The following is an 11,447-nucleotide window of genomic DNA, read 5'->3' on the forward strand; positions in this document are numbered from 1 at the left end:
AAGCATTTGCTTATTATTCTGGGATTCTTGAACAACAGCCAATAAGTCTAATTTGATAATGTCCCAAAATTCCTGGAAGAACTCACTCGGAAAGCCATCAGGACCAGGAGCCTTTCCTTTTTTCATCTGGAAGACAATATTCTCTAACTCCTCCAAAGATATAGGGCTCATAAGATGCTCTTTCATTTCCATTGAAACCAAAGAGGGGATACAAGAGAGGACCTGAGCTTCAGCAGCCAAATCTCCCTATGATTCCTCCCTAAATAAAGAGGCAAAAAACTGAACAGCTTCATTTGAGATATCCTGGGCAGAAGATAGGACCTCCCCTCTGTCAGTCACCAATGATGAAAGAGAATTACCATGATGTCTGGCCTTCACTGAATTGAAGAAGAAAGCAGTATTCCTATCACCCTCTTGAAGCCACTCAATCTGAGCTTTTTGTTTCCAAAAGATTTCCTCTCTCAGCTCCCATTCCTCCAAAGTTTTTAAAGCCCTGGCTTCCTCCCGCAACAAATACTCAGACACCCCATCCTCCCTGATCAATCTGGTAATATCATTCAATTCCGCTTGAGCCTTTGTTTTCGCCTGGTAAATGTTTCCGAAGCATTGCCGGTTCCACCGTTTGAGCTGATACTTAACAAATTGGAGGAGCTTAGCAAAAATATACATTGCTATACCAAAAGCAGGCCTACCCTCCTTCCACCACTCAGCAACACATCCATATAGGTCTGGGTCTCGGAGCCACATGAGCTGGAACTTGAAAGGTGGCATCTGAGGCGACCGGGCAGAAGAAATGACAAGTTTTATGGGCCAATGATCTAATCCTCTCCAATCTAATATCTCTGAGCTGGAAGACCACAATCCACCCACCCAAAAACAGGATACCATGAAGCGATCTAGACGTTCAGCAATGCACCTATCCCCCATTCTTCTATTGTTCCAAGTGAATTGACCATTGCTAGGCTTGATATCCACAAGATTAAGTTCCGAGACATTATCCCGAAACAAGAGAGAAGAGGGTTCAAGTCTTGCATTACCCCCCTGTTTTTCAGTTAAATCAAGAATAGCATTAAAGTCTCCCGCAATAATCCATGGCAAGTAAGGAAATAAGTTACGAACCAAATGAACATTATTCCAAACAAGAACTTTACCTTGGAACTCAATAGGAGCATAGACATTGGAGAAAAGGACTGATTCTCTCGATTCAAGGCACAGAGAGACCATGGATAAGGAGGATTTAAAGGAGATCCATGACACTGGTTGGATCTTTCATGGGTTCCATAGACATGCTACACCCCCAGAAGATCCATGAGCTCCAATGCACTGACATTGACCATTCCTCCACAATTTAGGTGCTATACTCATCATACATTCCACAGAAACCTTAGTCTCCTGAAGAAAAAGCACATCAAGGGAGTGATTTCTAACTAATTCCCAAACAGCTTTTTGTCTAGGGCCACTGTTCAAGCCCCTAACATTCCAAGAAATAATGATCATTTCGGGGGATTTAAAAAATGGGAATCCAAGGTCTTAACAGAACCTGACTCCACCAAAGTCTCCCCAATCAACTTAATCTTCTCCAAATCCTTCTTGCGTCCCAATTTAACACTTTTCTCAGAAACCCCCTTCTTACCATCTTTTTGAAGAATGCCCAGCTGCGGAGAAGATTTACCCCTTTTTTCCGAATCTGAAACCGCAGATCGTGTTTGAATAGCAGCACTCTCTTCTCCCTGCCGCATATCAACATTTATCCCTACTATCGCTTGAGCTCCTGACTGTCCTTCCGTGACCCTAGGCATGGTTGACTCAGTATGAGAAGCAGGGATAGGAATGGAGGGAGTATTCTCAACTCTAGAATCTGCCACAAATTGATCTGTACTGATGAATCCAGGATTAATTTCTTGCTGATCCAATGCATCCAAGACCTCAAATCTATTAAAAGTGTCCTCATCATGTCTTTCCAATAGAGTCCTCTTCTGACCTCTGTTTCTACTTCGAGCTTTGACCTGAACAAAGCCCTCAGCATCCATGCCTTCACCACCAACAGGCTTCATGCCTTTAACATCACCAGAACTGCTGCGAGGTGGAGGCGGGGGTTGCTTTTCTGCTGACCTGGCCTTTGGGCATCTACGCACCAAGTGGCCATATTCATGACAAAGGCAACAACGGAATGGGAGGGTCTCATAAATCCAATTGTTGCACCCAAGAATGTGATCCTACACACATTTCCACCGCATCTGGCAATGGCCTACTCAAGTCAAGTTCCACACACATTCGGGCAAAAGTCATAACTTTCTTACCCAAGGTTTGTGTTGAAGGTCCCACTGGCTTTCCGAGCTTCATTGCAAGCATCTGAAGAACATCCTCGCGGCAACATTCTATAGGAAATCTGGGTAATCGAACCCACACCGGAACCTGATTCGGAAGCTCTTCGGAAGGATTAAATCCTGCATGCCATGGCTTGATGAAAAGCCCAACCTGGTTGTAAAAGTAGGGCCCCCCCTCAAAAACCCTATTGCGATCTACTAGGCAAATAAATGTAACCATGAAAAAGTTGTTTGCTAGCAACGTTACCTCCATTTCACCCTCAGGTTCCCAAACTCTCCGAGCCCAATTTTCCAAAAATTGGAGAGAGACTCGTAATCCCAAAAATTTGCAGTACAACGAGTGCTTAGAGTAGTATTCAACATCTTCGGCAATCATTTCGAATGGTATTACCAGTTTGGGCCTCTCATTACAATGCTCCAGGCAGCCATTAATCTTCGTGATCCGCGAACCCCCAATCGAGCTCGTTGCCTTAGCCCCTGTACCCTGAGAGAAAAGGGCGTTATCAAAAACCCTCATCTCATTTTCCGGCGGATTCAAGTCGCACGCATCATTCATGCCTAAATCAGCTCCAACACTAGAATGTCCACCCGCAGCCATAGCCACGCCCTACCTTGAACAGTCCCCCGCACGGGAATACCTCCAAACCCTCGACGGACACTGGCAAAAACTGCAGAACGGCGTCCAAAAAAATAGCACATAGTGTTGTTGCCGTCGAAACCAGAAACCCTACCCCAAACAAACACACAGCCTTCCCCTTACGCGCGCACAGAGAGCAAAAACCAGCTAGGGCACAGCTGCCCTAGCTCGGCAGAAAGTTGCAGAGCAAACGCGACATCCCCCGAAAAAAGAAGACCGATTCATGTGCTATAAATTCTTAATTAAACATACTATATTTTTATAATTTTCCGGTGGTATTATAGAATAGATAGAAGTTGCAGAAAGGGATTGTTTCTTTTTGGGTTTTGATGTTATAAATAAAGTATGTGATAAATAGCAATAACTGTGAAATAAAATAGTAAACAATGTTCATATGTAAGAACACTTAAGCAATCTAAAAATACTGCAAATCATACCAGGCAAATAACCTAGTTTTGTATTAAGCAAGAATCCATACATTTATTTAGAGTTGTTCTCAATCTGGATTGATGTCTGATGGAGGAATATTACTAGCAACAAACAAGGAAGACCAAATAAGCTGAATACAACCCTTCAAGCCAACTTACAAACAAGGCATGGTTGGAAAGAAGGTGTGGAAGTTGTTGCAAATCACGTGCCAGCTGAAATAGACCAGCCGCCCTGTTGAAACCCCTAATATGCACGTTGAATCTTCAGGTCAAGAAGATGTGTCTTCTACCTTTGACAATCTCTATGCAATCCTAGATAAATCCACTATCAACTCCTATTGAGGGCTACGTCCCAGCAAGCTCAGACCTGGGGTTTGCGTCCCAGAACAAAATCACTCTTCCAGAGCAATTCCCAAATTTGCAAGTTTCAAAATGATCAAAGATGATATCAATTAGGTTTTCATCTCCTTATAACTCCTTTCCCTTTGCAAGTCGAACCCTAAAGAATAATAAAGCTTGCACTTTATAATTAAAGTGACACTTTCCCAATTATGGCATCAAACTATAGAAAAATATCACTTTATTGCGAATAAATAGCTTCAAGTATCCAAAAAGACTCCAGGGGGTGAGAATCATATAGAAAAGTTCAAGACCTTTCCAACGAGCTATAGCACATAGGCATATCAAACTAGATGAAGCCAAAAACCCCTTATTACTCTGAAATGGCTATATACATAGCCTTATTTTAATTTATTTAATCACTAACTTAGGAAATATTTAAATATATTAAAATATTTCCATAGATCCAATAATAGCCCAAAATAACCAACCAAACATGAATCTGACTTTGTCACCTATCTGTGACTGATGCCGGACAAGATGGGCCAACTAGCAGTCCCATCCCTTAAATCTCGGGATGCTCCTAGAAACTAGGAAACACACCCAATCTTCCTGAAATTGAAACCATGGTATGGTCCCATGGAACCTCAAATATGGAAACTGCCACAACCACCTAAAAAATAGGAGACCTCCCTAAAATGTAGGAACTATCATCTGAAGGTCCAAAACGGCTCACAGAGCCCCTGCAAAGCTCCATGACCCTCAGAATGAGTCCCCTAACCATGTCATTGACCTATGGGAACTCGAATGGTAGGTCAACCCCTTCTCATCTCATGTCACCTAGAAAAGGGGACATTACAATCTTCACTTCCCAAAGATTTCTTTCCCTCAAGCAATTTGCACCTGCATGTTGAAAACCAATTCATTGGATCCCATATCAATCTGATAAACATTGCTTCACCCAACTGCTACGCTACTCTGATATAAACATTTTTATACCCAAAGTGAAACAACTCATCATGGATCCACTAAAGAAATACACCACACATTTCAATACCAAGATTGCAAATCTTTGCACTGTCATATCCATCCATCATGTCAATACTCATTATACTATTGTTGTGAACCTAAACATCATCTAACCAGCTAAGAACTTCACTCCAATTGAAGCCACAAGTACTACCAACGATCAATGCTGATATGAATCCATCAATGAGCCAATTTCCAACAAGTAAAGTGTGTTGAATACTTTTCCAAGACCTCCAAACAGTTGTTGTAACTTTACCTATATTTCCACAAATTAATGTGCCTTCATTAAAGGTTGCTAAGTAAATTGTGAGGCCCTACCCCGATCCATCCTATCTCTTCAGCTATTTTCATTTTGAAACTATTTTAGATGCTAGTTTTGACACACTATGGATAGAGAACTTTACATGGTCCCATGATTTTGGTAACATTGATATATATGGATGCTTCATTTCTATGCCTTGTGGATTATAGAATATTATATGATTCTAGATTAGGGTAATATTGTGATGATGCAAGTTATTATCTGAATTTCAGAATTTGTTATAATGTTAGAAAAATGTTTGCATATCTTGTAGATGGATCAAATTTTGAGGATTATAATAAATTGCTTTGATAAATGCCTTTGCAGAATGAATGTATTGTATTCTGATTATGTGTTATATATTATATGAGGTTATTTGGGAAGTACTAATGCTTTAATTGAGATGTGCAGGAAATTATCCATGTGACCATGGAAATATTATGGAGAATCAAGCCTAGGCCAATGTGCGTTAGTAAAACCAGGGGTTGTCTATTTGGAGAGACAACACCCCGTATGTACTGTATTTTATTCGTAAATGTAAAATGTTGCATGAGTGTAAATGGTATTTATTGGATTGTTTAAATTGTTTAAGGGACAATTGCCATGTGTGTATTGTGATGTGGAATTATTTTGTAGTGTCACTTGACACCTATGTAGTATGTTGTGTTGGCAATTTGTCATGTCACCTTTTTGAGAGTTTTATTTTTTGTTAATTGTTATATCTCCTAATTATCCTTGAAGGAACCAAGAAATCTAGGTTAGAGAGCCACAAGGAAGGTCAACTCAGAGTTGACCCGTAGGTTAACTTCAGGTGGACTTTTTGAAGGTCAAATCAACTCCTAGAGTCAATTTTAGAGCTTTTCTATTAAGCCTCATGGGGTACCTATGGGTGAAGGCCAAAATTGGCCTTGTGTCTTTCCCTTAGGACTTGTTTAACCACCCAAAAAAGTGGTTTTCCCAAGATGGACGAATTCCATCTATAGGAGTGCCATCCTTGGTAGGATAACCTTCTTAGAGATAGTAATCCCTCTTCCCCATTCCATTTCCCTTCTCTAGACACCTAGGTTAGGGAGTGTGTAAGACCTAGGGAAGACCAATCCAATGGGGGATCCCTCACTCTATCCAAGAGGTTGGAAGGAGTGAGAGAGGCCTTCTTAGGCTAAGAATGGAAGCTTAGTGAGCTAATCACCCACTCTCCATCCTTGGAGATTTTTGGAAAAACTTTGAAGGAAAAAAAAAAAAACCAGTTTTAGGATAGAGGAATTTGGGGGCCAAGAAATTGGAGAAAGTTGTGTGGATTGGGCAGCTCATCTCCAACTAAGTCTAACATACCTATTGGCAGATTAAGGTTGGTGGTATTCTCTTTGTTTATGTTGTTTAAGTTGTTCCTTCTTTTGAAAGAAATGCTTGTGAAAAGAGTTGTGTATATGTAGATTGTTGTAGAAAAAAAAAAAGAGAAATGTAAGTTTCATTTTTATGTTTTTTTTTGTTTATGTGTTCTTGCTTTGGGAGTGTCCAACATCTCCTACTCTTGGGGGAGTAGGATTATCTTGGGGTGGAAGAAGCATGACAGCCTTGGGTGAGAGGCTCTCCTTAAGGAGAGTGATCTCAAGGGTGTCCTTTGTGACCCTTGCTGCATAGCCTTGTGTATGCATTTGGGGGTCATAAGGGGAGAGGATATGGCTTTGAGCCTTTGGGGGGCATAAGGTGTGCGGGATGAATCTGTTGTGTATTTTGTGTTTCCATGAGGTGGCTTGGGTTGTATTTTGGCTGCAGTCTCCCCAATGGTACTTGGTCCACTTCCACCCGTAGATTGATCATCACAAATGTGGTGAAAGTGTAGCTTGGGATGGGAAGCTATATGTTTGTGTATTTGCCCTATTGTTGTGTTGTATGCTTGTTTGTAACCTGTCTAGAACTTGATTCTCCTAGCTCGGGGGTGGCTTCTGGTAAGCCTAGGCTGGGAGGTGAGCATCCCATGGTCACAGTCCTAAATCTTACATGCAGGTGGCTTGGGAAAAAGATTAAGAGTTGCAGTTTGTTTGGTTGCAGATGTTTCAGACTCAAATTTTTATTTAAATGCAGAAAAGCAAAGAAAGGAAATGTAACTTTATGATTTGTAGCAAAAAAAAAAAGGAAAATGTATATGTAAATATAGGGCTTAAATTGATTCTTTTTCTGTTTAAATAAATGTATTCTTTTATTCACTGTGTAAAGATTAAGAAAGAGAAGACTGTTTAGATTATTCACCCATTTTTATATATGGGCTATTGTAACTTATTATTCTGGAAAACAATGTAATTTTTATCTTGATGTCTATTGTGTTGCTGTAGACTACATCTAAATCTGGTCTGTTCACTTGTTCATTTACTGCAATATCAAAGAAAAGAAAAGAAAAAATGCATTAGGTTTCATTATTTACTTGCATAGTTTAGATTACTGTTATTTTATGACTGTTAAAAAAAAAAGAAGAAGAACCAGTATTTTTACATTGCTGTAGAAAGTAGGATGTATGACTGCTAAATAAGAAGATAAATAAGACCTATTCTTAATGTTGTTACAAGACTAGAACATAATGTTTAATGGTTAAAATCTCAAATCAATATAAGGGTTTTCAGCCCTATTATTTTAACATTTAAATTATATATATCTATAGGTATATAAGTATATATATTGAAAAATATATACCTATATACTTATAAATATATATATAAATTCCTGGATGTGCATACCCCTGCAACAACAAGAGAAGAGATATATTCTGAACTTGTGTATCCCTGTTACAAAATATATAAACGTATTGCATGCTGCTGTGTTAAAAAAAAAATATATTGCAGAATAAACTTCTTAATCCTATATATATATATATATATATATATATATATTTCTGCATCTGAAAACATACTCTATGGATGCCTGTAGAAAAAAATATATATAGACATATATGTTATGTCTAATCATAGCAATGTTATATGTATATATAAATATATATATATACAAATATATATATATTACATATTCATATAAGATGTTGTGCACCGTATATATATATATATATATATATATATATATATATATATATATGTATGTATGTATGTATGTATGTATGTATGTATGTATGTATGTATGTACATACATATATATATATATATATGTATATATATATATATGTATATATATATATAAATATATATTTGATATTCAAAAAAAAACACATCATATAATATTTTTACAACCACGAAATATATATTAAAATGTTTTAAAAAAAAAAAAAAAAGAAATGGGGAAAACGCGGGCCACTGTGTGTAACACAGTGGACGGCCACGGCCGAGCCACTGTGCTACACACAGTGGGCGGCGCCGAAGGGCACCGCACTGTGTGTAACACAGTGGAGCGGTCGCGGCCGCCATTGTGCTACGCACAATGAGCGGCGCCCGCCACTGTGTGTATACAGAGTGGGCGGCGGCTATGTCATCCGCCACTGTGTGTACACACAGTGGAGCGATCGCGGCCGCCACTGTGCGTACGGCGCCCGCCACTGTGTGTATACACAGTGGGCGGCGGCTATGTCATCCGCCACTGTGTGTACACATAGTGGGCGGCGCTGCCGCCACTGTGTGTGTGCACAGCGGCGCTCGGAAACCCTCCCCACTTCCTCCACCTCTTCCCACTTGAAACCCTCTTCGCCGTCCTGCCTCCGTACCTGCAATCACACCACTAAAACAAATTAAAAAAAAGGGTATTATAAACCCTAACCCATTTCAGGTTAGGGTATAAAATGATAAAAAAATAAAACTAAGTGTAATATAAAGAAATGCAACCCTAACCCAATTTCGGGTTAGGGTTAGCATTTTAAGAATTATATATATATATATAGGAGATTTAAATTGGAATTTTAAACTTTGATTTTAATATATATATTTGGGGTTATTTTAATAATGGAATTATTATATGTCCATTTATTCTTTAGGGGATTAAAATTTTAATAAAGTAAAATTAAAGGGATTTAAAAATGAAGGGGTTATTATAGTTGGATACACCATACATTAAATCGATTAATTTATTTAATTAATCAATAGATTTTCCCCATTATATTTGGACGTTAGGAAAATTCTAAAAGAGGAAATTGTAAATTTATGAACCTTAAGCCCTTGAGACCGATTTTTTTGGTCGGATCAAAATTAAATTGTCAAATTAAGGGGTTTAGGGAAAATTAGAATTGGCTTTAGCTTATTGTCAGTCTTAGTGGGCAATGACCTTATAGAAATTCGAACCCTCAGCGGTTGGATTTAAATAATAAATTTTGCATGTGCATCAATTAATTATTGGTATTCTCATTTTATGAATGGGAATGATTAAACTCACGAAGATAACCAATTAACCTTTGTTTTTAATTAGCGACAACTTGTCTTAGGTAATTGAGCTAGCTAACTAATCCGCGATGCTAATTAATCGCCACCAAGCTAGTCGCTCGTTCGAGTTGGTTAATTAACCCAACCTTAGTAAGTAAATGTATTTACATCCTAGATAAGACAAAACTCTAATAAAGTTAATATTATTATTAGGATATATTGCAAGTTCTTGATGTCAAAAAAAATTTGTTGTTCTGTTTTTGTGCCCTAAAGTTTGGGCATGACATAAATGTTTTGTTGAGCCATGTAACAAACGAAGTCCCTTACATGTTGATCTTCATAGCTGACTGTCAAATCTAAGAAAACTGAGTCACCAATCAATAAGTACAATGTTTTAGGAACACCTTCTATGCCAATAAAGGATAACTCATTAGTGGCTGGTCCACTATGAGCCTCATTATCAATTCCATCACCACCATGTAAAAAATAACCAATATCAGCTAAAAAATCAGAATTAGATAGCTCGTGTTCCTCCTTACCAATATGGTGATGTGTATCATGAATGTGCTGAAGTTGAAGCTTGGCCTGATGAGCTATCAACTTGGCTTGCTTGGCTCTTGCCAACCATCCTTCATTCATCCTCTGAGATTGCTCTATATCAGCTATCCCAAAATGCACAAAATCTGATTTATGATGGATTGTATTATTCACATTATCATAACCCATGATTGCACCATGTGTACCTTCAAGTCTAGAATGCAAATCATTATTCTCTTCTGACCAAAGGCTTCCATATCTTGAGGAAGAGAAGTTATATCACTTTTTTTATCAACCTCGTCATGGGGTGGCTTGAATGACATGCTAGAGGCTGTTGATTTGCCAAGTTCAACATACACCTCCCCTATCAAGATAGACTCACACACATCCATCAAACTCTCCTCAAAACCATCACCATTAGGCACATTTTATGTTTTGTTCCCATCTTCTAAGGTCTGATTTGAAAAATCAGACTCATTATGACATGTATCTTCAATATCAAAAGCATCAGTAACACCCAATGAGTGTTTGCATGAGATGACCCCTCACAACCATCATCCTCATGCACCAAAGCATCGAAATCTTGATTATGCTCAGTAGCAAGACTGCTGTCATAAAAGTCAGGGCTGCTATGGCTTGTTTTCCCCTTGCATCCCTCTTGTTTAACACTCATAAATTGCATGCCAACTGTAGGAATCCCTACTACAACTTCCTCCTCATGTGCCATGACCTTTGAATCATCATTGTGTTCATATGAAGGACTGTTGTTATAAAAATCAAAATGGTTGCCATACCTTTGTGGCATGTTTTCAACATTCATAGGTACCACTTCATCCCTTGTAGCATGTTCATCAAATTCCTCATAGAGATTTTTACAAACCTCATTTATGGATGAGTCAATCGGTTCTTCTCTTTTTTTTGCAGCTGATATGAATTCATAGCATCTTTAGCTTCATCTGGAATACCCATAAATTGGGTGAAGGTAAGCATATAATGTAGCTTTTTTGGAAGGGAGCAATACCCAAGATAATTTCTTATGACTATATCATTGAATGTTTTAATAGGGGGCCTCCTTGTACTTTTAGATGTAGTTGTACCTCTAGTGTGTCTTGAACTCTTTGAAGGTGTTTGATCAAATTCCCTTCCTGCTTGTTTATTTTTACATAACTCTATCATGATAATTCTTTTTATGTCCAACTGAAAACCAAATCCAATCACACCAAGTCAATGAAATTACCACCCCACAGGCTAGCAGTATTATGCTCTGATACCACGGAAAGATCCCAAATGGATCCTTTTGTTGTTGCTGTTGTAAATTCTTAAGTAAACATACTATATTTTTGTAATTTTCTGGTGATCTTATAGAATAGATAGAAGTTGCAGAAAGGGATTGTTTCATTTTGGGTTTTGATGTTATAAGTAAAGTATGTGATAAATAGCAAGAACTATGAAATAAAATAGTAAACAATGTTCATATGTAAGAACACTTAAGCAATC

At 38.3% G+C, this 11,447-nt stretch overlaps 1 protein-coding gene across 1 annotated transcript; it reads right to left on the reverse strand.

Moving 5' to 3' along the window:
• Nucleotides 1–246: 246 nt before the first annotated feature.
• LOC131876761 (uncharacterized) lies at nucleotides 247–1,224 on the reverse strand. The gene has a single exon (XM_059222237.1). It carries the CDS (start codon nucleotides 1,222–1,224, stop codon nucleotides 247–249), a length of 978 nt encoding a protein of 325 aa, XP_059078220.1.
• Nucleotides 1,225–11,447: the final 10,223 nt, after the last annotated feature.

Source organism: Cryptomeria japonica, chromosome 6 (assembly GCF_030272615.1).
Source record: "Cryptomeria japonica chromosome 6, Sugi_1.0, whole genome shotgun sequence".
Taxonomy (NCBI): Eukaryota; Viridiplantae; Streptophyta; class Pinopsida; order Cupressales; family Cupressaceae; genus Cryptomeria; species Cryptomeria japonica.

What these genes read in the sequence shown, in the direction of transcription:
- LOC131876761 (XM_059222237.1), bottom strand. Translation starts at nt 1,224, where the DNA reads ATGGTCTCTCTGTGCCTTGAATCGAGAGAATCAGTCCTTTTCTCCAAT.